The sequence below is a fragment of the Lissotriton vulgaris genome, chromosome 9 (genome assembly GCF_964263255.1).
Source record: "Lissotriton vulgaris chromosome 9, aLisVul1.2, whole genome shotgun sequence".
Taxonomy (NCBI): domain Eukaryota; kingdom Metazoa; phylum Chordata; class Amphibia; order Caudata; family Salamandridae; genus Lissotriton; species Lissotriton vulgaris.
In genome coordinates, this window is record NC_141697.1 from 1192975338 (window position 1) to 1193002616 (window position 27279).

General features: G+C 45.0%; 1 protein-coding gene across 1 annotated transcript in view; it reads right to left on the bottom strand.

Annotated features, from left to right (window-relative positions):
* The window catches only part of TMEM43 (transmembrane protein 43), a 114570-nt gene that overhangs the window by 63092 nt on the left and 24199 nt on the right, over window positions 1-27279 (bottom strand). Inside the window, exon 2 of the mRNA XM_086939262.1 lies at window positions 15087-15236. Within this exon, the coding sequence (XP_086795388.1) occupies window positions 15087-15236 (150 nt within the window). The remainder of the gene's footprint in view (window positions 1-15086; window positions 15237-27279) is intronic.

Sequence of the window (27279 nt, forward strand, 5' to 3'; positions counted from 1 at the left end):
CATTTACAGGCGGCCAGATGCCAAGAAGGTGAAAAAAAATAAGCATCTGAATCAGCAAAGAGATAATATACTTTTGTTACTGAAAGTTTATTTTTGATATTTTAGGGGATTCTGGACCCTGAGAAAGGACATGCAGTGGGAATGTGGGGGGGGGGGGGGAAAGGTGGTACAGATAAGGCCCTCAAAACAGGAAATAAAGGGCATCAAATGAGTGCTCTCCCAGGACTTGTTATATCAGGTACAAATCAAAGTTAAAGGAAGCAGGTTCAACCGTTGCATACTAAAATGGTATGGATGGGCATAAGGGAAAGATGGCATGGGGGCTAATGGGCCACCCTCTACAATGCCATTTTCTACTCATTAAAAAATATATATGTAAAAAACACGAGGCAAGAAAAGGCAAGAGTGAGGTGTAAGCAATGGGGCTTCAAACATGAAGTACTGAGAGAGGGAGGGCAAAGCAATGATCAAGGTAGGCTGAAGTTACGGAAAGCAAGGTAATGACACAAATCCATCTGGAACAGAACATTATAATTGCCATTTAAAGGAAGGCTCTCATCGCATGTAGAAATGGGCAGAAGAGACTGTGCTATGGGAAGTGTGAGGGCTAAATTGAAAGCAGATTCAGAGGAATGAGGATGAGGGTTATGAACCCGAAACCAGTCCCAGGATGCTTGTTTCTGGTCCAGGGAAGACTGGCTTGGCAGTTCGGGCTGGACTGTTCCCTTGAGGCACAGGGTCAGACTGATTTGCATATGGCCATGTCTGAACTGGGTTGGTGGAGTGAGCTAAAGAATGATGATGGATTAAACCCAGATCAGTTGACTGGGGGTGTGTGTTTGATTTGCTCAAACACTCTGTCCATCATCCCCTTTTGTATCACTTTAAGAGTCTGGTTGGCATTTAAGTTTCTTGGATTCTCATTGAGTAGAGTCAAGGTGGTCTGTAGTCATTTTATTTGGTGTTAAGATCTGTATGTCCATTATATTCTTTAATATTAGTTTCTGTTAGAGAGCAGGAGGCTAGCGTATCCAGGACTGTTACAGATTAATGTAGTGCATAGATATTTGTGACAAGTAGCTTGTCATTTCTTGTGTTCTGCTGTGACATCTGGAAGCCCACTGTTTGACCCAAAGAGGTTGCTCTGTTTAAAGAGTATAGGCAGTGGATTTAATTGCTTAGATGCAATGTTATGCATGTCAGAGTGTGGCATTTTTAAACTAGAACCATGGCTGTAGCAGGCATTGGGCGTTTCGCCAGGGGAATGGAGGGGTAGCGGGCGGTTTTGCCACAGTGGGGGGTGGGTTGTAGCGGTGCTACAATATCAGCCTCCAATAACAAAAGCAGCAGTGATTCACACTTTCACAGTTCCCCGTCTGAGGGCTGGTCAGCTTAAATTGCCAGGGCTGCTTTGGGTTCTCAGTCCGGCCCAACTAGAACATTCACAGAGGTGATATGTTGGTTGGTGATATGTTGGTTGGTGAAAGAATGGAAGTATGGCATTGAGGTAGCAAAGCTAGGCAAACATTATCACTTTGGTGTTATGGTATGCACATGATTCTGTCTGCTGGTCTGTGTCATCTCTGGTCTTAATGAAGAACAAAGTGAGTTATAGTGGATTATGTACGGTGGCAACTCGAAGCCGACAAGATGGCTTTGGTGCGGTGCTGTACAAAAGATTTGTGCCATTCTGAGGACACAAAGGTGCAGCGGGTGTGTCCAATTCATCTGTCAGTGAAGTGCGGAATATACATATATATGTGCGGGTCTGAATAAGAGGCAACGTGGCAAGTGCTGTCGTAGGTTGTGTTATAATTGGTTATTTTTTTTTATTTTGGAACAATGATACATGCTGTTTATTGTGTTTTTGAGGATTCTGTGGCATATTTTTGCTTAGGGAATTGGAGAGATCATAAGAGCCAAATGTAAGGCATATAGATGCTTGTAGACCGTCTCCCCCTTATAATTAGTGCAGGAATGAATGTTAAAAAGTAAAATGATCTCAGCTAAAAGGTGGCTGAGCTCTCTAAATGTTTAGTTACGCAGAGGGACAATCCATATAAGGTGCTCCAGCTGCCTGATTGGACAGAAGGGCAATAGGTTGAATTATATCCTCTCAGTCTATAATATCACGCCTGCCCAAAAGCTAGGCTTCCTTTACAGACGTTGCTCACCCAGATTCTTGAAAAAAAAAAAAAATCAATCAAGTCTACTGTTGTCTTACATTTTAACTTCTGTACCATTCATATTTTCTAATCACTGAAGCGACGCCTTGTGTAGAAAAACACAGGAAATCAGGTATTCTTCTGTTTGGATTTGCAGGGTACCTCAATAAAACCATCGAAGATTATTAGTTATGACTGGGAACGTTATTTATAGATTTAAAATGTTTTATATCTTATTGTGGATTTATAGTCCAATGCTCAATAAAAAGATGTAAAACAAAAGAAGCCTATGATACATTCTCCATGAACTGAAGGAAAACCAGATAGATCCTTACTACAGAGCAGTAGCGAACCTTGCCATTAGTGGAAAGAACTCGTTTATGACAAGTAACCAAGGTCCAGATGTACCAATGCATTTTCTTGTCGCAATCCCTGCGCCAGCCTCCGAGCAAGGGAAGCATTATGTTGACAACAGTTCTTTTAATCTGAAAAAAATTAGCAACAGTGAACCACTTTGTAATGGGCCATCGCTAACATATTTTGGCATTTATTTTCTGGCTGGGAGAAGGTGTCAAAGGAGAAGGAACTCCAAATATTCCTTAAAAACCTCACCCCATTTCTATAATCACACTGTGGCCAATTTAATAGGATACTTGAGAAATAGGTCACGAGGGAGGAAGGGGGGTAAGTCGCAGCATTAAAACGTTTGTAGGCCAATGCTTTAACAGTAACCTTTTATAATGATAATGAGATTCTTCTGTTCTCCTGCAAAGCTTGCCATTTGACCAGGGGGCAGAGGGGGTTAGGGAATGCTAGTGTTCACATGCTTGTAAGATGCCGTCTCTGACAAGGTTGTAGAAGTACCCATATAAATGCTTAAACTCGACCAACAATATAAGCAAAGGATGAGTGAATACTTTGTACTTTACGGAAGTGGAATGGCCCCATGTCTGGCAAATGGGAAATGGGGTTGGATTCATTTTGGATTGCTCGAGTACAGGTCTGCAATTAGAAATGGGCCTAACCATCTTAAAGGAGAAAGGTATGGGGCGCGAGCTAAAGTACATGCAGTAAGATATACCGAACAGTAACAATAGGAGAATTATGATGTGGTGCGAGTATTAAATACGGCTATTGATTTGAGATAGTTAGTAGGGTGGTGGCAGCTCCATTACTACGCTTGGTGTTTTTGGCAGATTGCGAGGGGCTCCTCCTCTGCCACGGATATTTAGCGCACACAATTTCATTGACCCACATAAATTGAGAATTGTATTGGACAGAGAGCATATTTCGAGAATTTATTTTAAAATCACAGGAAGCATTGTTTTTACATTGTAATTTACCTCTGTGCTCCCCTGCATCGATCCACCGCGGCGTGTGCCGTTTGAGTTGCGGGCAGGGTCTCAAACTGATCTCGCAGGCTCCCGCTTCAACCGAACGAGTTAGCGTTCGAGTTGGGGGCGGGGCCTGGATTATTTAAACAGCTTCGTCTCCGAGCGCTGGGCGTTAGTAGGGTGGTGGCAGCTCCATTACTACGCTTGGTGTTTTTGGCAGATTGCGAGGGGCTCCTCCTCTGCCACGGATATTTAGCGCACACAATTTCATTGACCCACATAAATTGAGAATTGTATTGGACAGAGAGCGTATTTCGAGAATTTATTTTAAAATCACAGGAAGCATTGTTTTTACATTGTAATTTACCTCTGTGCTCCCCTGCACCGATCCACCGCGGCGTGTGCCGTTTGAGTGGCGGGCAGGGTCTCAAACTGATCTTGCAGGCTCCCGCTTCAACCTAACGAGTTAGCGTTCGAGTTGGGGGCGGGGCCTGGATTATTTAAACAGCTTTGTCTCCGAGTGCTGGGCGTTAGTAGGGTGGTGGCAGCTCCATTACTACGCTTGGTGTTTTTGGCAGATTGCGAGGGGCTCCTCCTCTGCCACGGATATTTAGCGCACACAATTTCATTGACCCACATAAATTGAGAATTGTATTGGACAGAGAGCGTATTTCGAGAATTTATTTTAAAATCACAGGAAGCATTGTTTTTACATTGTAATTTACCTCTGTGCTCCCCTGCACCGATCCACCGCGGCGTGTGCCGTTTGAGTGGCGGGCAGGGTCTCAAACTGATCTCGCAGGCTCCCGCTTCAACCGAACGAGTTCGCGTTCGAGTTGGGGGCGGGACCTCGCTTCGTCATAAAGATGCGCTTCACCAAGCGCAGCGGACGAGCGCAGCGGGAGCGCCTCTAGCGTGCCGAAGCCGCGCCAAAGGGGTGCCAGTCTGCGCCAGTCCGCGCCTAGTGCCTTAATTCCTGGCCGGGTACTACACCATCCCAGTAAGTTATTGAAATACACATCATCTGACCTGTTAGATAAAAAAAAACACGATGGCCTTGGAAAAATGCACACACTTCAATTTAGAGGAGTGCTCTAACATGTCTCATGTAGCTTGCTCAAACTGTAATTTTAAATTCACTTGTTCCCTCACTCAGATACCACCAGCCCTAGGGGCTTCTTTTAATGAGGCCAAACGCATTAAATGCGCACTGGTGAATGCTAGATCTATGTGCAAACATAGAGAAGATGTGGCCGAATTAATCTCGGCACACAAACTAGATATCCTGTTTATAACAGAGACATGGGCCGATTTGGCTTCCGACCCTGACCTTGTGGCAGCCATTGCTGAGGGCTACTACATCGTCAGACAAGATAGACCCACAGGGAAACAAGCATTTACAATGCAACGGTCTCGCCTTTGCAAAAGTTAGCGCTTTTGGCATTGTAAATGACAAATGTTTTATTTATGTGTTGGTTTTGGAAACAGATAAATAAATGGCATTGTCATGAGCAGTAGAGAGTGAGTAGTAGAGAGTGAGTAGTAGAGAGTGAGTAGTAGAGAGAGTAGTAGAGAGAGTAGTAGAGAGAGTAGTAGTGAGTAGTAGAGAGTGAGTAGAGAGTGAGTAGAGAGTAGTAAGTGAGTAGTAGAGTGTGTAGTAGAGAGTAGTGAGTGTGTAGTAGAGAGTAGTGAGTGTGTAGTAGAGAGTGTGTAGTAGAGAGTGTGTAGTAGAGAGTGTGTAGTAGAGAGTGAGCAGTAGAGACTAGTGAGTGTGTAGTAGAGTGGTGAGTGTGTAGTAGAGTGGTGAGTGTGTAGTAGAGTGTGTAGTAGAGTGTGTAGGAGAATGTGTAGTAGGGAGTGTAGTAGAGTGTGTAGTAGAGAGTGTGTAGTAGAGAGTAGTGAGTGTGTAGTAGAGAGTGTGTAATACAGAATATGAAGTAGAGAGATTGAAGTAGAGAGATTGAAGTAGAGAGATTGAGGTAGAGAGATTGAATTAGAGAGATTGAGGTAGAGAGATTGAGGTAGAGAGTGTGGAGTAGAGAGTGTGGAGTAGAGAGTGGAGAGTCTGTAGTAGAGTGTAGTAGAAAGTAGTGAGTGTGTAGTAGAGTAGTAGAGAATGTGTAGTAGAGTAGTAGAGAGTAGTAGAGGGTGTGTAGTAGAGTGTGTAGTAGAGCGTGTGTGTAGCAGAGTGTGTAGTAGAGTGTAGTAGAGTGTGTAGTGTAGAGTGTGTAGTAGAGAGTGTGTAATGTAGAGTGTGTAATGTAGAGTGTGTAATGTAGAGTGTGTAATGTAGAGTGTGTAATGTAGAGTGTGTAATGTAGAGTGTGTAGTAGAGTGTGTAGTAGAGTGTGTAGTAGAGTGTAGTAAGTAGTGACTGTAGTAGATAGTGTGTAGTAGAGAGTGTCTAGTATAGAGTGTGTCGAAGAGAGTAGTGGCTGTAGTAGTGAGTGTGTAGTGAGTGTGTAGTAGAGTGTGTAGTAGAGAGTAGTGACTGTAGTAGAGAGTGTGTAGTAGTGTGTAGTAGAGAGTAGTGACTGTAGTAGAGTGTGTAGTACAGTGTGTAGTAGAGAGTAGTGACTGTAGTAGATAGTGTGTAGTAGAGAGTGTCTAGTATAGAGTGTGTCGAAGAGAGTAGTGGCTGTAGTAGTGAGTGCGTAGTGAGTGTGTAGTAGAGAGTAGTGACTGTAGTAGAGAGTGTGTAGTAGTGTGTAGTAGAGAGTAGTGACTGTAGTAGAGTGTGTAGTACAGTGTGTAGTAGAGAGTAGCGACTGTAGTAGAGAGTGTGTAGTAGAGAGTGTGTAGTAGAGAGTAGAGTGCGTAGCAGAGAGTAGTGACTGTAGCAGAGAGTAGTGACTGTAGTAGAGAGTGTGTAGTAGAGTGTGTAGTAGAGTGTAGTAGAGAGTAGAGTGCGTAGCAGAGAGTAGTGACTGTAGTAGAGAGTGTGTAGCAGAATGTGTAGTAGAGAATAGTGACTGTAGTAGGGAGTGTGTAGTAGAGAGTAGTGACTGTAGTAGAGAGTGTGTAGTAGAGAGTGTGTAGTAGAGAGTGTGCAGTGATTTGAGTTTTACATCAAATTAAAAACGGGAACGGAACAAACTCATCCTATACATTATTGTGGTAGGTGCCCACGCATATAGGGTTAAATGATGCGTTAGATGCCACAGGTCCCACCAACACGCTTCCTTTATGATAGGAGAATGCCCAACATCGCGGAGATTTGCTCTCTGCTCTTCCCGGATATTTCTATTTTCAAATGTATAATGTTATCCTGCTAAACGAAGACGATGCTCAAACTATAAAAGAAGAGGGTTTCACAGATATGTTAGTCCTTCCGGGCAAACAAAATGACCCAAAGAAAGATCAAGTGACAGTTTAGAGCTCCAAGTGAGTCTTAATAAAATCAGTGTCTGGAACGCATAGCATCAAAAAACGAGCGGGGCATCAAACTGCAGTGTCATTCAATCAAAGCTTCAAGGCTTCTGAGCGCTAGCCGAGAATTATTTTTTGTGAAGCACTAATCACTGTGGAAGGTGCCCCTGCTATCCCAGATGTGAGAAGTCAGTCTGATATGAAAATAAGCAGTATTTGGAATGAATGTATTTGGCAGGGGGAAGGTGGGGCGGCGCAAGACCGTACTGACGAGTGAACAGGAGCCATTTTGTACCGAGTGATTCTGCCTGTGTGCATGTAGACAAACCAGGCAGCAGCATGAGCATGTGATTCGGTAAAATAACAAGCATTTACAATGCAATGGTTTTGCCTTTGTTAAAGTTAGAGCTATTGGCATTGCTCTTGACACTCTGAAGCTCCACTCTGCATTCTGAAGCTCCACTCTGCACTCTGAAGCTCCACTCTGCAGCTCCACTCTGAAGCTCCACTCTGAAGCTCCACTCTGAAGCTCCACTCTGAAGCTCCACTCTGCACTCTGAAGCTCCACTCTGAAGCTCCACTCTGCACTCTGAAGCTCCACTCTGCACTCTGAAGCTCCACTCTGCACTCTGAAGCTCCACTCTGCACTCTGAAGCTCCACTCTGAAGCTCCACTCTGAAGCTCCACTCTGAAGCTCCACTCTGAAGCTCCACTCTGAAGCTCCACTCTGAAGCTCCACTCTGAAGCTCCACTCTGAAGCTCCACTCTGAAGCTCCACTCTGAAGCTCCACTCTGAAGCTCCACTCTGAAGCTCCACTCTGAAGCTCTACTCTGAAGCTCCACTCTGCACTCTGAAGCTCCACTCTGCACTCTGAAGCTCCACTCTGCACTCTGAAGCTCCACTCTGCACTCTGAAGCTCCACTCTGCACTCTGAAGCTCCACTCTGCACTCTGAAGCTCCACTCTGCACTCTGAAGCTCCACTCTGCACTCTGAAGCTCCACTCTGCACTCTGAAGCTCCACTCTGCACTCTGAAGCTCCACTCTGAAGCTCCACTCTGCACTCTGAAGCTCCACTCTGAAGCTCCACTCTGCACTCTGAAGCTCCACTCTGCACTCTGAAGCTCCACTCTGAAGCTCCACTCTGCACTCTGAAGCTCCACTCTGAAGCTCCACTCTGCACTCTGAAGCTCCACTCTGAAGCTCCACTCTGCACTCTGAAGCTCCACTCTGAAGCTCCACTCTGCACTCTGAAGCTCCACTCTGAAGCTCCACTCTGCACTCTGAAGCTCCACTCTGAAGCTCCACTCTGCACTCTGAAGCTCCACTCTGAAGCTCCACTCTGCACTCTGAAGCTCCACTCTGAAGCTCCACTCTGCACTCTGAAGCTCCACTCTGAAGCTCCACTCTCCACTCTCCACTCTGAATCTCCACTCTGAATCTCCACTCTCCACTCTGAAGCTCCACTCTGACACTCTGAAGCTCCACTCTGAAGCTCCACTCTGACACTCTGAAGCTCCACTCTGAAGCTCCACTCTGAAGCTCCACTCTGAAGCTCCACTCTGAAGCTCCACTCTGAAGCTCCACTCTGAAGCTCCACTCTGAAGCTCCACTCTGAAGCTCCACTCTGAAGCTCCACTCTGAAGCTCCACTCTGAAGCTCCACTCTGAAGCTCCACTCTGAAGCTCCACTCTGAAGCTCCACTCTGAAGCTCCACTCTGAAGCTCCACTCTGAAGCTCCACTCTGCACTCTGAACGGTCAGACTCCAAAAATCGGCCCTAATCACAATAGTATTATTTCACCTGCGTGAATATAAGTCTTTGAAATTCTGGCCAGTGGTAATACACACAAGTAATATAAAATTGTTGTTCCATAGAGCATTAAATGGAAATAAAACAAGTACCAGACCCATTGACGCCTGCACCTTAAAAGCGAAACTGACTGAAGCAAGCGCCCGGGCCACGTTGAAAAAAAAAGCCACACACATTAGATGCAGTCAAGGCGCGCTCACGAACTCAGAAGGCACTCCACATGAACAACTACCAGACACATTGACGCCTGCACTTTGAAATGAAACAAAGTGAAACTGACTAAAGGAAGCGCAAGGCCCATTAGATGCAGTCAAGGCGCGCTCACGAGGTCAAATCTCCAAAGGAGAAGCTCGTGACAGCCTGACTACAGCAGAAAAAGCTCGTAACAGTCTGATGTCCACAATATTCCCAGAAAAGTGGCAACATAAGCTGTCTCGCATAGACAGCAAAAGCTTCGCTTTTGCTTTCGTCTAGGCGAGACCTAAAAAGGGGGCGGCCTCGCCATAATTTTACGGTTAGAACTAGCATTAAAAACAGGAACACCAGATAGCATTCCCGCAGAAACACTAGCCTTCTCTATTACTTTGTCTCCCATCCAAATGTTTAATGGTGTTCTGCTTTATCGTCCCCCAGCGGCTCGAGCGCCTTTTCTCCAATCCATTACTACCTTACTAGAACCAGTGGCAGAAGCCTTCGATTTTACAATACTTGGAGATTTTAATTTTCATTTAGAAAAAATAACAGACAAAGACACATTGAGCCTTATTGAGGATCTTAAGGCAGCTGGGCTAAACCAGTTAGTTACTACAGCTACGCACAAAGCAGGTCATGTTCTTGACGGCCTATTCACAAATAACCCGGCCATTACTCCCCCTACTGTTGTTCCAATTGTTTGGTCAGATCACGCAGTGGTGGTCTTTTATATCTGTGTTAAAAAACACAAAAATCAACACTCGGCTAAAAGGCAACTTAGGATGTGCAGGGACTGGAAAAATATAGATATAAAAACACTATCTGAGAAACTAGAAAATAACAAACCATTTAAAGCGTTAGATTCTCAATTAGCAGCAAATAACTACAACCAATGGCTCACAGACACTTTTAATCAGGTAGCGCCTTTAAAGAAAATGCGTCCAAATCGCGCAACACCATCAGCCCCTTGGTTCTCTGAACCTTTAAGATTGGAGAGACAGAAATGCCGCAATCTAGAAAGATGTTGGCGAGTTAATTATGATAATAACGATAAAGAAAGGTACAAACAAGCTCTATCAAGTTACAGGAAGCTGTTAAGACTGGAAAAGAGTAAATACTTTTGTGAACAGATAGAGAAGACTCAGAACTCCAGTAAGCAATTATACCAGGTAGTGGCAACATCAACAAATATACCAACAGCTAATACTACAGATACCATCCAAGATTTCTGCAATCAAATGGCTGATTTTTTCAGGACCAAGGTCACAGAAATCTTTGATAAATTTAACAAAAACATGACAGGGGAATCATCAGAAAGCCTAAAGAACACACAAATTACATCCTCCTCTTTGAATGAATTCCTCCCTCCATCACTGTCAGAAATAAAAGATCTCATTAAATCTACAATGTCGGGTTCCCCCCTGGATCCCTGCCCACCGACCATCATAAAATCAACAACTGATGTGGTAGCTCCAATCTTGGAAAACATCTGCAGTACCATCTGCGAATCAGGAAACTATCCTCAAAGATGGAAAACAGCTATAATAAAGCCACTTCTAAAGAAACCCACCCTTAACACCTTGGAATTCAAAAGTTATCGCACTATAGCAGCGCTCCCATTTCCTTCTAAAATACTTGAAAAGTTATAAATAAACAGCTGGCCAACTACATTGACTATAATAACCTGCTAGACAACACTCAGTTTGGGTTTAGGAGAGGCCATGGAACGGAGACGGCGCTCATAAAGGCTTCTGAGGAGATCAGACAGATCATGGACCAGGGTGGCACGGCAGTCCTGATCCTGCTGGATCTCTCAGCGGCCTTTGACACGGTCGATCATAACATCCTGATAGACCGTGTCACTGCTATGGGCATACAGGGTAAAGCTGCGGAGCTCCTGGCTTCTTTCCTGTCTAACAAAGAACAGTCGGTAAAGATGGGGAGCTTCTACTCACCAACGTTTGTGCTGCCCAGCGGAGTCCCCCAGGGATCCTCGCTAAGTCCGACACTCTTTAACATCTATGTGTCGGACTTGGCGAGGGTCATTAAAACCCATGGAATAGGAGTGACTTCGTATGCCGACGGCACTCAGTTGGTGCTAGCGGTGCATACAAATGGGAGTGAGGTGGCAGCCAACTTTCAGTCAGGTATGAGAGCCATTAGTCACTGGATGGACAGTAATTGTCTAAAATTAAACACCGATAAGACAGAGGTAATGGTGTTTGGAGACCTAAAACCATCTTGGTCCCCGATCTGGTGGCCACCAGAAATGGGTAACCCACCCACCCCAGTTTCAAAGGTTAGAAACCTGGGAGTGTTGTTTGACAACAAACTAAGTTTCACCAGTCATGCTAATGCGGTAGTCTCCTCTTCCTTTTTCACGTTACGAAAAGTGAAAAAGTTGTTACCTTTCCTTCCCCTGTCTGCGGGAAAAACCCTTATGTCCTCCTTGGTATTATCCAAGGTGGATTATTGTAATGGGCTTCTGTTGAATGCCCAGGAGCAGGTTTTAAAAACTACAAATGGTGCAGAACGCTGCTGCACGAATTCGGACCAAAACTCCCAAGTTCGCATCCATCTCTCCTATTGTCCACCAACTTCACTGGCTCCCAGTAAAAAAGAGAACCAAATTTAAGGCTTTATGTATCATCTATAGAGCATTGAACAGTCTAGGACCTGACTTTTTTAGGGAATCACTGTTGGTATATGTCCCTAATAGAGCTTTAAGATCTGCCTCATCCGCATCTCTATGCATTCAACGGGTGAGAACGGTTACATGGGGAGACAGACGCTTCCTGGTAGCCGCCTCGAAGCTCTGGAATACCTTGCCCCACCATATAACAAGCATTGGAAATGCAATAGGTCTCGCATTAGAAAAGTTGGAGCTATTGGTCTTGTAAATGACAAATATTTTATTTATTTCTTGGTTTTTAAAATTGCTAAATTGATAGCTTTGTCATTTACAATGCCAATAGTTATAACTTTCGCGAATGTGACACCTATAGCATTTGGAATGCAACATGTTTTGTATTTACGTGACTTAGATGGCAGCTCTGGTCGTTAGGCCACATCTCTAGAGAGCAGGGTTGGATTTTTTTAAAAAGTGTCCATTTGCTGCAAACAGTGGCGATGAAGTGATACCTTTGCTCGGAGTGCGCACCCCCTTTCAGCAGGTGTTGGCAGATGCAACTTCAGCAAGGACAAGTTTTAAAGAGCAAAGGAGCCTGGCCATGCAGGTCTGCAGAGTGAGATGTGACGTCACAGGGGGCGGTGCAAACATGTGTGTGAGGGAGAAAGTCAGATGGGGAAAACCTGAGAGGTGCTGCATGGCATGCACAGATGACGACAGTCAAAGTCTGCACCAACCGGGATATATGCTGCCACACAGGAGGAGCTCAACTACATTACTATCGTGTAATCCAAAGTTCTTCACATAAAACATATTTATTCAACATTTCTCTTATTCAGTGGAGAGCCCTGAACAATGTACCAACATTGGAAAGATGAATGTTTAGGACGACATGCTAGGATTCTGCCTAGATCCCGGCAGGTCATACACAGATGAAACTGAGCGCTTGTTTATCTCTTGAAATGGTGAAGCTGAAAGACGTCACTCTGCGCACAGAGATAAAACAAATAATTATCCCCACTCTTTTCTGCACGAGCATGTTTCAAAAGAAGCTGAACAGTTTTATCTGCAGGTTTATTGTGCTAATGAGCCAAGCTGCAATCTGAGAGCTTCTTTTGAAACTTGCTCATGGAATTTGGAGCGGCACCTCATTTACTTCCTCTGGTGTAGCCCCATGTGATATGTTTCACATATCATGCACAATACTTTTATGAGAGGGCAGGCTGTGTTTGAATACGTCCACACACTAAACTACTCCTTGTTGAAAACTGATTGAGGTGGGCGGCCAGGGCGACTTTTTAGCGATCTTAAAAACGCTGCGGCGCTGGGCTTTGTGCACCTTTGTTAACACGATGAAGGTCAGACGCACGGGGCGAGAGGGGATTTGTCTCTAAACCAGGAAGGTGGTCGTTTCGCACCAGGCTGTTAACAGAGGTCAAGTGACAGGGGTGCGCGGGTGGGGAGTATATCAGACGACCTCCGAGCAGAGGCTAAGAGAGGAGAGGAGCTCGTGACCGGGCTCGTGTTATAAGGTCCCGACACCGAGGCTGTGGTAGCGGCTACATGCGAGCCTCAGCTGGTGAAACTCTGCTTCTGTGCCACCACTGACCTCTGCCCCGTCAGAAACCCTCCGAGGACATAAATGGATTCATTAGCAGGGTAACGGAGTAGGGAAACTCTCCAAGCATGTACCCTTTCTCTGTTCTGGGCCCTCACACGCACGCACGTAGAGTAATGCAGGATTTGACAAACAGGCTTTGCGCACCATCCTTCCCATTACAAATAAGGCGGTGTAAAATGAAATCATCAATAGGTCTTGAAAGTCCGCAAGTCTAAAAAGCAGCACAAAAGAATAAACACACAGCCCGAAAGAATGACATCCATACTCTGGTCGAAGTTTGGCTGGCGGGGTCATTACTTGTTCTGTTTGCAAAATCCCAAACAACTCTGAACTGGTTGGTGCATGTGTTTTCAAAAGTGCACTAGGTTGTCCTTCAGTAGCGCGATGCTGCACCAGTAACAGATTTACGTGAAATCTATAGTTTACCCATTAGGATTTTTTTAAATCACAGTGATCACCCGGCAGGATAGCCACAGCACTGAGGTAGCACAGCAGAGACTTGGCGCCCGGCTATTTTATATAAAACCAGGCCCTGCTTCTAGTTAATACATTGAAGTAAAAATAAAGTATTGCAACACGCTAATATATATTTTTTTTAACTGCACACTTTTTCTCTCAAATAACTCTTCTTTTGTGGTAGATGACGCTGATATTGTCTACATAGGCATGAAAATGCATATTCTAAATGGTTTTCAATTACAATGTCACCTCACATGTCAATGAATGGTTGTGTAAACTGTGTTTGTGCTCGGAGGGTGGGAGGAGGGCTCCTATCGCAAGGAGGGAGGGAGAAAGCCAGAAATATAGAGGCAGCGATGGAAAGGAAAGATAAGGCAGCCGTAATATAAATGCCATCCAAAACATGAAGTATGGTGTCCGCTTCACAGACGCCGTGCTATTAGTCGAGCAAAGGGAAAGCAACAAAAATAAAAATAAATGGACATTGGGAAAAGGCAAGCTGAAGGGCGAGGGGGGCGAGGGAGGAGAAATGCGAGAAACGTGTGAAGCCTTTGAAGCTTCACTTCAAAGGCTTGTTGGCACAGCGCACGCTGGGGGATGACTGTGGGAGGGAGGCTGGTGTCTGTGCACGCGCTTTTAATGGCAATGCACATGCGCATTGAGCGAGCTTTCACGGGCACTTCATGGAATCGCCCGATCTAGGTAAGCTCTGTTTAAGCCACTTTATATCGAGCTCCCGCTCTCAATGCCCATGGGCATTGAGATAGGTCGCTCGACCTAAAAAGCAGTTCCTCACTTATGATTTTCAGAAAGCAAGTGAAGACATGGCTATTCATCCAATAATGCACAGGAGGTGCCTCTCTGTCTGCCCAGCGCCGAGACACCATTCGTGGTATTTGTTGCGCTTTATAAGTTTAAAAAATAAATAAATAAATAAATAAATAAATAAATAAAGATGAGCGAGGTTGAACTGACATCCTTTTGGTATGTCTGTCGAGTTAGACAAATCAGTCCAGCGATTATTTCTCCTCTCATTGGACTTTAGTGGGTGAAGCTCTCCACTCTGACACAAGGTCCCTTAGAGCAGCAACAGAAGGCAAGCCATCTATTGTGGTGGTATGAAAGAGGAAATACGTGCCGTGACATTGTACCACAAATCCTCGTGTTGCAACAGATTTGTTAATAAGCTGCATGCAGTTATGAACACAGCCAGTATTGCCTGACATGTCACAATGTTTGCTGCATTAGATTGCTCAGTTGCAAGGTTCTACCAACCTCAGGAGGCCCTGTGAGGTGTCAGTGCTATTATATTTAAAAAAAACAATACAACAAAAATAAACATTTATTGGAAAGACTCTCAACTCTAGGGTTTGAGTCTGTGGCAGAAGCGGTGAAAGCTGTGCTAAAGGGGGTTTACAACATAAAACTGCAGTGATGCAAAAAGCGTAAAACTCAAACAAACCCACGAGTTCCTTTGTAGGGAAAATATGTACCAGTAGTCCTTACCTCATTGGTAAAGTGAATGTAAAATGAGAGACCGAATACCACGAGCCCAATCACCATGCCTCCGGCGGTCTCACTGAGTCGCCCCAGGAAGCCTGGCTTCGGCCTGCTAGTAACTTTGACATGTTCCCCTCGGTCACCAGCATCTGGAAACTGAAAAAAGGAAAATGTGAATATTGTGGCGCTCTGAGACCTTCGGGTGATTTATGCGCGATACAAGTGAAATAAAATGGAAATGGAAATGGCAATTAAAGATTGATATAACAAATAAATCGCTTCTTAAAAGGTCTCAGAGACAGATAATATAGTCCTAGCTGAGTATCAAATAAACACTTCAGGATATTCCTTAACTCTCCCCTAACAGATTTTTTGTGTAACTTATATTTTCCACTACTAGGAAAAATAAACAGTTGCATTAAAACATTGCTATTTGTTACCATACAAACCACAAGGATGTACGTTGTTACAACATGTTGTAACAACGCATGCCTTTACCACGCAAATCTTACAACGCAAGTCGTTACAACGACTTGCGTTGGAGGGCGTGGATTTAGGAATCTTATAATTTTATATTCTAACACCAGTCCCCATAACAGTAGGGAAGGTGTTGGAATATAAAATTGCAAGATTCCTTATCCCACAGCGCCATCCAGCGCAAGTCGTAGTAACGACTTGCGTTGTAATAGCTGCGGGGTAAAGGCACTGCGGTGTAAAAACCGCATCGTAAACGATGTTCCCCAAACCACACACATTAACATCAGTCTGAGATTAATTTCAAACAGTTTCCATGTGGATTACTAAAGTCCAAGACCAAGAAAGAAATGAATAAATTAGTCTACGACGCCTCATGTGACAGAGCTTCTAATCCTTAAACAAACTGCAATCTTCTGACTGAATTTAAAGTGTTCACAGAGTCACCTGGTCCTATATCATGTGGCTACTCATCCTGCTTTCCTGCACACCAGCTTTTCCAGTTACTCGAGTAATAATGATCAAACTCGCATATGGAATACATGTGATTTGTTAATTATAGTCGTATGTGGGGTTATGGTGGCATTTCCTTACATCAAACATAACGGATCTAGGGCCTCATTGAGAGTACAGCATTCCATATGATCGCCGTACTGGATGTGGCAGTCGACCACCGCCACATTGTGGTCCCGCCTGCAGTATAAGAAGTGTGGCAGTCGGACCGCCACTGGACCACTGCGTCTGCTGGGATCCAGGATTGTCACCAGTCGCGCAGCTGTCAGGAGCACTAATATGCTGGCAGTGCTGCTGCGGCACTACCAAGCATATTAGGAGTTGCCTGCCCACTGCCATTTTCAGGGCGGTGAGCCCGCTATGAAAAGGGTGGCTGCGAGGCAACCAAGTGTCCCTAAGAGGGCACCCTGCCGTTCCTGGGGGTGCATGTCATACTGTGCAGGAACGTGCTGCAGGTGTTCTCACTGCGGCGGTCTGAATGTATTTCTCCTATGATCCTAGCAGACCAATGCCGTGAGACCGCTGCAGCACTGCCTGCCCGACCTGGATTTAACTCTGAGTCCGGCGGTTGGGTGCACCATGGCTTTGGCAGTCCTCCAGCAGACAGTGCAGTGGTGGCACCGCTGGAGGACCGTCAAACTCATATTAAGGCCCAAAGTTAATTTAATTTTTTCAATCTCAATCCCCAAATGGATAGAGTATCTCTTTCTGAAGTGATGGTGTTATATTAGGTCTCTAGATAAACTCCTACTTCAGACTGTTGGAGGTCTTGGATGTTAGCATCTGTTTCAGGAGGTCAGCTTGTCCATAGGGGTCCTCGAATAGAAAAGCCCATCAATGACCCTGCTATTCATTGATGAGTTTTCCCTCAACCCCTCATACACCCCACCCCCCCTACATTGAGATCAAAAGCACTCCAGGAACAGGAAACAAAGACCCAGTCAATGATCTTGGCGTCCACCCTCTGTAGTCGGGGGAATAAAGTTTTTATGTGAAGAGGCAGATGGTAGACTCCGCCTTCTGCTATCATTTTTCTATATCCATTGGTTGTGTCGTAGAAGGGGGCCGTTGTGTTGTAGGAGCGGACCTAGCCCTGATGCTACCGTGCCTCTTGACTCACTGTTTTTGACCGACATCCACACCTGCATTCCAATACACCATTCTTTTGCTGTTCTGTGTTACTCCCAGTCATCAGTGCTGCCAGCTCCCTCTTGCACATCTCACCACCACCACCCCAACTAAGGAAGCGAGCAGGGCTGTTGTAGAGGCAGCTACATTTTGGACAAGACTCCCTTGCCATGATGGACACAGATAGCCAGCCTGCATGTATGTTTGGTTGCCAAACATCTTTGTGTACAACGGGGCATGGGCCACATACAAAGTCAGGATATTGGAACTACTAGAGTCCTTCATGTTTTCCATTATAAACCTAAATCTCAAAGTTAACAGCATGATTCGGTCTGCTGGCTATTAAACATGGACTTCCTGCAAGTCATCCTCCTGGCATGAGAGCGTTTCACATCTATCTGCTGTATGAGGAATTTAACTGAACAGGATTGATTTTTTAAACTTCTTACAATCACATTAAAAATCCACTAACGTAGAATGGAAATTACAATACAATATTTCACATTATAGGCGATATAATAATATATTTTTTTTTAACATGCAGAATACGCTGTATCTGCAAGTTAAATACAAAACATCAGGAACTCCCTGAAAGAACCCCTTTGTGACTGCCTAAAACATCTATCTATATGCCACATGAACACTATGTTGGCCTGCGTGTGCCTTTTATTGATTTTGTGGAGGATTTTGGCATACAGTATAGCTTTCGTATCATCCCTTTCCTTAGCATTGCTCACCCGATGAATACAAATAATTTTCTAAGTTCTCCGAACTACATGAAATTTTAGATCAGATGCCCAACGTGAATTTGTGAGAAAAACAAAAAAAACGCGATGAGAGTAATGCTTGAATTAATCTAAACCACTAGCAATTACAGACCATAGTTACTGGGCTGATGGAGTCAGGGACAAAACATATTGAAGTCAGACTAAGTTCTGCTCCAAAAGGCAGAGCCAAGTCCGAATTGCCAAGTGAACTTCCCCATAACCATCTCAAGACTGGTGCTGTCCATTTTGGACCTCATCTTAGAGGTGCAGGTTGAGTCGAACATAGTCCAAAGTAATTAACAATGCCTGTAAATAATTCAAGCATTACATCCATAGTATTTTTTTTATTTATCCGAGAAAATTATTGTTAGTTGTTGCACTATGCGACATTCTTATGCAGTTGTGTTTATGTGTTGATTCAACTTGTACATGATTTTTACTCCTAAGCACACGTTTTAAATGAAGACAACGTTTCCCTTTTAGTAACAAACATAAAGTCAATCCAGGTTGTCCACCAATTGTTTTGGTTCTCTCGAATCGCCAAACAGAGTACTGCAAAACGTATCTCCTCTCAGCTTATCCTGTGATCGGTATATGAGCTCATATACCTGGATTGACTTTAAAAGGATTGACGCACATATAGCGACTATTGCTTTCATCAGAACCCCTGTGTGGGTCGGAAGTATCGCTGCACGCAAAAATTCTTAATTCTGGACAATTAAAGCCTTGAGAAAGTCGCAGGATCACACTCTGTTGCGACGAAACGCATTGGCTGTTGGCTGTTGCTGGGAAAATCTGAATAAAACGTGACTAAGAGAATCAGAAAGAAAACCTGTTCAAATGTGTCTTTGTATTAATTTTTATGTTCATTACTAAAAGGGAAACGTTGTCTTAATTTAAAACGTGTGCTTAGGAGTAAAAATTGTGTTTCAAAGAGTTTTTCTCTTGCTTCGTGGAGTTAAGTGGTTCTCCATACCTTAGAGCACCGTTAGAATCAATCTCATGAACTAATACTTATTTTAGTGCAAATCTAACCTTAAGGCGCCATATACCTATATGCATAACCACTCCGTTAGTATCTTGCTCAACTTCTACACGACACTGAACTGAAGGACTGGATGAACAGAAAGTCACACAAGGAAACTGGTATGTCTTATGTAAGCAAAAGGAGTGTCAAACCATCATATGAGTACACACTGTGAGCAAAGCACCTCAAAACAAAGCCATTGCGTAAGCATCAAAAAGTGTCTGCGTCAGATTCTGGACGTTTAACAGGTTTCAACTCCCCCATGTTGAATAATGGCCCCGAAATCCAACCAGGAGTCAAAGTTTATTAGAATAAAGACAATTTTAATCAAAATCAAGCAGACTTTTAGTTTTCACAGGTCAATGGCTCACTTCACTTAATCAACTACTATACAGCTTTGCGTTTTCCTTGCTCTGCTTTAGTAACTACACCTCTAATACTCCATGAAGTGTGTTGTTGTCCTATAGATTTTTTTAAGAAATAGTATACTAAACCTCTGAAGTCCAGGCAATCATCAACTAGCAATATATCCTTTTGGGACTAGAGAGAGCGACATTACTGAAATGCTGGAGCGATGACTTCAAGATGATATCGGCCTCAGACTGCAATGCAAAAATGAGCACCTCTTTTTACACTTTGTGCTTACTGTTAGTTGAGAGAAAATGTCACTCATTTTGTCTGCTTGATTCGGTTTAAAATAACAACAAGCATTTACAATGCAATGGTTTTGCCTTTGTTAAAGTTAGAGCTATTGGCATTGCTCTTGACATTATTTTTATTTGTTTTTTTTTTAACATAAATAAATGGCATTGTCATTTACAATAGCAAATTCAACCACTCATCTAAACACCCAGCCACTGATCCACCCGCTCATCTATCTACGCATGCACTTGCCAATCTCTTCATTCACCCACCCAGCTGCCCACTTGTCCATTCTGGTACCCACTCATCTATCAAAGCAGGCGCCCGCCGACCTCATCATACATCTGCTCCCTCGTCCCTCCCTCCAGCTGCCCACCTACTCATCCATCCACTCATCCTTCCACCTATTCATCCATCCGCTCACACATCCATCCGCCCACTCATCAATCTGCTCATCCTTCCACCCGCTCATCCATCCTCTCACTCATCCGCCTGCTCATCCTTCCACCTACTCATCCGCCTGCTCATCCTTCCACCTACTCATACACCCACTCATCCTTCCACCTACTCATACACCCACTCATCCTTCCACCTACTCATACACCCACTCATCCTTCCACCTACTCATACACCCACTCATCCTTCCACCTACTCATCCTTCCACCTACTCATCCGCCCACTCATCCATCCGCCTACTCATCCATCCGCCCACTCATCCACCCGCCCACTCATCCACCCGCCCACTCATCCATCCGCCCACTCATCCATCCGCCCACTCATCCATCCGCCCACTCATCCATCCGCCCACTCATCCATCCGCCCACTCATCCATCCGCCCACTCATCCATCCGCCCACTCATCCATCCGCCCACTCATCCATCCGCCCACTCATCCATCCGCCCACTCATCCATCCGCCCACTCATCCATCCGCCCACTCATCCATCCGCCCACTCATCCATCCGCCCACTCATCCATCCGCCCACTCATCCTTCCACCCACTCATCCTTCCACCCACTCATCCTTCCACCCACTCATCCTTCCACCCACTCATCCTTCCACCCACTCATCCTTCCACCCACTCATCCTTCCACCCACTCATCCTTTCACCCACTCATCCTTTCACCCACTCATCCTTTCACCCACTCATCCTTTCACCCACTCATCCTTTCACCCACTCATCCATCCGTTCATCCTTCCACCTACTCATCCTTCCACCCACTCATCCATCCGTTCATCCTTCCACCCACTTATTCATCCGCTTATCCTCCCACCCGCTTATTCATCCGCTCATCCTCCCACCGACTCACCCATCCGCCCATTCTTCCCGCCACTCATCTATCAAATCATGCGCCGTTCATCCATCCATTCATCAGCTCACGTGTCCATCCCTCCATCCTTCCGCTGCCTGCCTGTGGGAAGAGTCCAAGCCCGCAAGCATGACCCCCTCCCCGTTCCATTGAGTGGGGGATTCAAATTTTCTGACACTCTTGCCGTTATAAAACTTTTAAATAAATTATATGACAAAAAGTGAGAGGCGTCCAAGGGGTAAGGGAGAGGAATGTGATTTGGTAGGAGTACTAGGAAAGAGAACACAATATTTTGAAAATAAAAAAAACATTTTTGAAGACTTTCAAAACTGGAGTGCCTATGCGTTTTTGTCTGTGGGTATGTAGAAATTCCTGCTGAAATCCAACTGGCATCTCATTCTCAACCTACCCGACTGAAAGCACCCCTACCATTCTATTAGGAGATACATATATTAGGGAGGGTGTAACCCCCCGCTTGCACATGCCTAAGGCCGCCCCTGAGCACACACACACACAGGCGTCCCACTAATGTCCTCGACGCGCAATGTTCTTTTCATCCCTGCTTTTTCTTTTTCTCACTGTTCATATATTTCTCTTTCTCCTTCTTTTCCCCTTTCCTGCCTTTCTCTCTCTTTCTGTAGGTCAAATTTTGATGTTCTATGCTCCATGTAAATATATATTTTTCTACAATAAAAAATTACAGAAATAAAAAAAAGAAAAATTAGTACTGGTTCAAGGAAATTCATTATTTATTTAGTTTTCCTTGATGGTCATCTGTCGAATACCCACTCCCCCCCGCCCCCCAACCTGGCCCTACCACCCCACGGCTTTTATCTGAATGGGCCACACCTAAAAATGAGTGCCCAGTGCCTACCACTTGCAGGGTCGGACTGGAAACAAAAACCAGCCCTGACAAGAATCAGTTTGGAAGAAGCTGCAATTAAAATGAGGATGTGCTGGGTGATGGCAGCCAATCCTCTTCTGAAAGCAGCCCCTGAGCCTTCCACCAACCAGGAAAATGCCAGAGTAGCAGAATGACCACAAGCAACTACTGATGCAAATTAAACACTTCATAGGACGCATTCTGAATACACCGATATCTTTCTATTACACTGTAGATAACAAAAACCATCACAGACATTGGTGCAAGAGAGTCGAACATGTATACCTGTCACCCTCTTTAAAGCGGTAACAAGATCAACACAATTCCGCTTCGCAGCAGACATTTTGCTTTTTCTGTGCCAGTGATTACCAGGCTGTGGGGTATCTCGGCTTGCTGGCTTTTATCTGAATGGGCCACACCTAAAAATGAGTGCCCAGTGCCTACCACTTGCAGGGTCGGACTGGAAACAAAAATCAGCCCTGACAAGAATCAGTTTGGAAGAAGCTGCAATTAAAATGAGGATGTGCTGGGTGATGGCAGCCAATCCTCTTCTGAAAGCAGCCCCTGAGCCTTCCACCAACCAGGAAAATGCCAGAGTAGCAGAATGACCACAAGCAACTACTGATGCAAATTAAACACTTCATAGGACGCATTCTGAATACACTGATATCTTTCTATTACACTGTAGATAACAAAAACCATCACAGACATTGGTGCAAGAGAGTCGAACATGTATACCTGTCACCCTCTTTAAAGCGGTAACAAGATCAACACAATTCCGCTTCGCAGCAGACATTTTGCTTTTTCTGTGCCAGTGATTACCAGGCTGTGGGGTATCTCGGCTTGCTGTTGCCTTTTTCCACCAAGACCCCGCAGAGCAGCCTGATAGCATCCACAGGAGTTAATAGACCTGTAACTACGCCTCCCATATTTCAGAGCCTGCAAAGTCAGATGTTATACATTCTGCTCCTTTTAGAACAGCCTCCCACACAACCCACACGCAAAAAGCAATCACGAGTCTTACCTGCAAAAAAAGCAAGAACTAGACAGGAGGTCTTCGGCATAGAAGCCAGGGGAATGTGACCATGTTTAACGGGGACGCGGCCTCATCCCATGTTAGTTGTAGGCTTAAGACTGTCTGGTCTGGTTAGCATGAATGCACACCGACCACCAGTGCAGGTGAACTGTGTCAAACAATACAGTGAGACTGCACTCCTGAGGTAAACAACAGGGCATCGACCGAGTAAAACGATTGAAAGAATCATCGAACATGAAAGATGTTGCTTTAAACTTTTTGCCAGGCTATCTCTCTCACACGAGGTGTGGGCGGCCCAGAAACCTCTTTTTGTTCATGTATATTTAACATATGTTGGTTAAAATAAACATAGCTGTGGCATGGATTAGGGATGCAGTTTAGATTCGGTTATTTTTCACCGAGCCTGCATATGGCCAAGGGGACAAAGAACTGAGCATTGAAGTAATAACTATAAACAAGCATTTACAATGCAACGGAGGGGGCGGAAAGGCACGGAGAGCGGGAGGGGGGCGGAAACGGCCACACACTGACAGCGGAGGGGGAGGGAGGGGGGGGGGGCGCGAACAGACACACACGGAACCGCTTACCTGAAAGTCTTTAGCCACGGAGGAGACCCACGGAGAAGGAGACTCTTCGGCATGGGAGACCGGCAATGTCCTCCGCATCTCCCGGGGTTCCCTCCAGGCCACGGGAGCCCCGCGGGCGCCGCCATACTTCTTGCCGTCTTCCTTCTTCCCCCGGGCTGCGGGGGGCGGGCACTTCCGGCCGGCCGCGCTAGGATTGGCCGGCCGGCCAGTCACGGGGCGGGAAACGGGGGAGGAGAGACGCAGAAGTGCCGGCAATGCCGGAACAGATTCGGGGGCGTTCCCGGCTTTCGCCTGACGTCGCGTGACGTAGGCAAAAGCCAAAGAATGTCGGGAACGCCCCCGTGTCTGGTCCGGCATTGACGGACAGGCCCCTCATCCAATGGCTAGGCTCCATTTACGGAGCCAGCCAATGAATGACGAGGGCCGACCCAAAGCACACTACAGTTCTCATCAGGTTTTCGCCTGCGCGAAAAAGATGCGCAGAGCGCATCTTTTTGGCGAGGCAAAACCTAAAAAGGGCTCTCCTAAAAAAAGCAGGCATTGAACTGTTTATGTCCAGTTGGAAAACTTCCAAAACTACATTGTGGTTGTAAATTGGAGGTCACTGATATGCATTGATGAGACTTGGGGATAGCAAGAAAATCAGCAGTGTGAATAGTGAAAGTACCTCTGTTGAGGAATACAAGGGACAGTTCATGATCAGAAGCACATTACAGATGGACGAAATTTGATTTGCAATAGTGGCCAATGGGGGATATATTAACCAGAGTGATGCTCTAAGGCAGGGGTGTCCAAACCGGTCCTGGAGGGCCGGATCCATGCCAGATTTTTTGGATATCCCCATTGAGATACATGTAGTAATTTTTAAAATCTGGCATGGATCCGGCCCTCCAGGACCGGTTTGGAGACCCCTGCTCTAAGGGGACATTGGTCACTGCACATAAGAGTGTAATGAAGGAAAGATGAATGACGTATGGAAAGTATTTGTGTGCTTTTATATTATTTCACTGTTGTATCTGGTGGAAAGGGCATGGTCTATAAATATGTCCCATATACGAAATGGTTTGGTGTCAACAGGGAGTAGTCTTCCAGCTGAAGGATGACTGCACCATTCTGAGTGTTGGATAACAAAAGATGGTATTAGGCATCATTTGTTACCCCTTTAAAATTCAAAAGTTTCCCCATTTCCTGTGGCAAGGATATCCAGACGATTAAGAAACTGTTTCAGAGTCAAATCTTTTCTGAAAATTATAACTAACCTTTGGTCGGAACTGAAAACTTCCAGTCCATAAATCCAAATGAAGTCAAACCATTCACTGAACTACTGTGCTTACAATCCAACACCACCCGTACAAGTCCCTCTAGCCTTTGGGGGGAGGTGTGGGGTATTAGGGATAGAGGTGGGCTTTAAAACCAACAATAGGCCTTATCTGCACATTCTTCCTCAGAAATAGCTCCCAACAGTTTCCCCAGAAATCTATAATGGGTCTCGTTTTCCAGTTCTTGGTCCCTCCCCTCCACCTTTGGTCAAACATTGAGAATAGTGGGAGGATAGATCTTGGACTGTATTCTTCTCTGAAAATGTTAGAGATAATTATTTTATAGTCACTAGTCTATCATTTAGACAATATGGTATCAGTCCTCGCAAAAACTGACCAAAGAAAAGCATTCAGAATATGAAGAGGGTTATTCATGGGCCCATAAAATAAAAGTAGTATACATATAAAGGTTTAAAAATTCAGCTTCGTTAGAGAGCTTTAATCAAACTATTTCTCAATTGTTTTGTAAAATTCTCATACTGTGCTTTCAGTTGCCACTTTTTCTGAAGGTACCTTTTTAGAAATGGTGGAAACTAGCGTGCTCGCTTTGATAAACCACTCAAACACTGCCCTAGTTCTTGAAAGATTTGTTTTGTAGGTTTAGTTACCAGACATGAGAGTTATGTGTCCTGGGGACTTGCAATGTAGTAAAATATCAGTGCTCACCGAGAACGAGGATAGGAAAACACACATGGCTTTGAAAAGAACTGTTGAGTGGTGTGAATAGGAAGGAAGACCCATCACTGATAAAGTGGAGAAAGTTGTGGCAGGAAACGGTTTGATAATATCAACAAGAACACAGGCTGCAGAAGTTTCAGCTCACAGTTAGAGAGGCAACCTCAAAGATTTTGTTTCTCAATCTATTGTTATGGATTTAGTTAGCATTGTAAGCAACTTAGCCGCTTTCATGTTTTAGTAAAAAAAAATGTTTTAAAGAAAAAATTATGTGGTAACACTAGGGACAGTCACAATTTGGAAATTCTGCAGATACTACAGTGGAGTATTAGCCATGCCATCAGTGTATATTCCATTGAGCTAAAGAATAATGATGGATTCAACCCAGATATGTGACTGGGGGTGAGTGTCTGAAATCATCTCCTTGTGTTTGCTTTGTTCGCCCTACGTTGGCAGGGTATGTCCAGACGTGGGTCCCTTGCTCACTTTGCCACTGGATTCAAGCTAGCCTGGCTGATGAAGGGTGTTACCCAGAAACCGGTCCCAGGATACATGTTTCCGGTTCAGGGAAGAACTGTCTTGGCAGTTCGGGCTGGACTGTTCTAATGAGGGACAGAGTCAAGACTTACTTGCATATGGCTGGGAGTGAGTGTTTGAAAAGTTTGGCGCTCCGTCCAACATCTCCTTGTGTTTACCATATATTTATCAGTGACGTGGGCGAGATAGGAACAAGTTTGACACTTCCACAATCACATTACCACTGATGGGGTGCGGCAGAGGACGGACATGAACATGTGGACGTGAACATGTGGCCACGTGACCGAGCACCAGACAAGGCTGCTTGAGACCCTTGAGTGACCCTGGTGGAGAAGGAGCGAGGTGGTCACTGGGCCTGCAAAGCAGCAGTGGGTGGGAGGAGCGGCTCATGGCCTAGTGACTGAATTCTGTCAAGCTGGCCTGGTAAAATAAGGCTGGCACACCCAGAGCACAGCAACGCATGGCATACTGCCCCCTCTGGCTTTTGCCAACAGGGATTTAGGCTGTTTGGTTGTCTGTTCCTGCAATGTCCGCAGTGGGATCCCCACCACACCCCCATCCCCTAACTGTATTCACTGCATAAAAACAGACATGAAGAAAAGATTGATAACTACAAACGCGGTCTAAGCCCCACCTCACCCAGGGTTGAGTACGGGACAGTAACTAGGCCTCTCTGGAAATAAACCACTGCTCAACACATTGGTAGCTCTATTTCGTGTTCATGTTTTACACATCTGGATACTGTGGGATGCATCACTGCATGGGGTAGAAACTATCCTGGCCTGAAAGCCTGGTCAATGTAATGCAGCTATAATGGAGCTTATATTGTGAGGCATAGCACATGGAGGACCAGATGACACTGTAGTCCGGTGCCAAAACAGAAATGGGAAAAGCTGGCCTATGGAGGCTGAAATTATACGTGTCAAGTGGCAGAGAAGTAACGTTGGACAATACTGTTGGCCCAATGACCTAGGAATTGACGAACTGTGCATGAACGCATATACAGTATCTAAGGAAATTCTACTAAATAAGAGGGTGAGCTTACAAGCTATTTGAGCATCAGACTTTCAGAATGGACCAAATGAAAGAAAGTCCCTACAAACAAAGCAGCAGAACGGAGGAGGTGGAACACTGTATAACTGGCCTAGAGGTCTGGGATTAAAAGTGCACTGTCTCCTTTTGGACAAGTTCTTTGCTATGCCTAGAAAGTCTAACAATGCATAATCTGTTCCCATTTCTTGTTTACTGGTGCTAATAATCTACGTAAGATAGATCACACGTTCACTCCTATTATCTACACAAT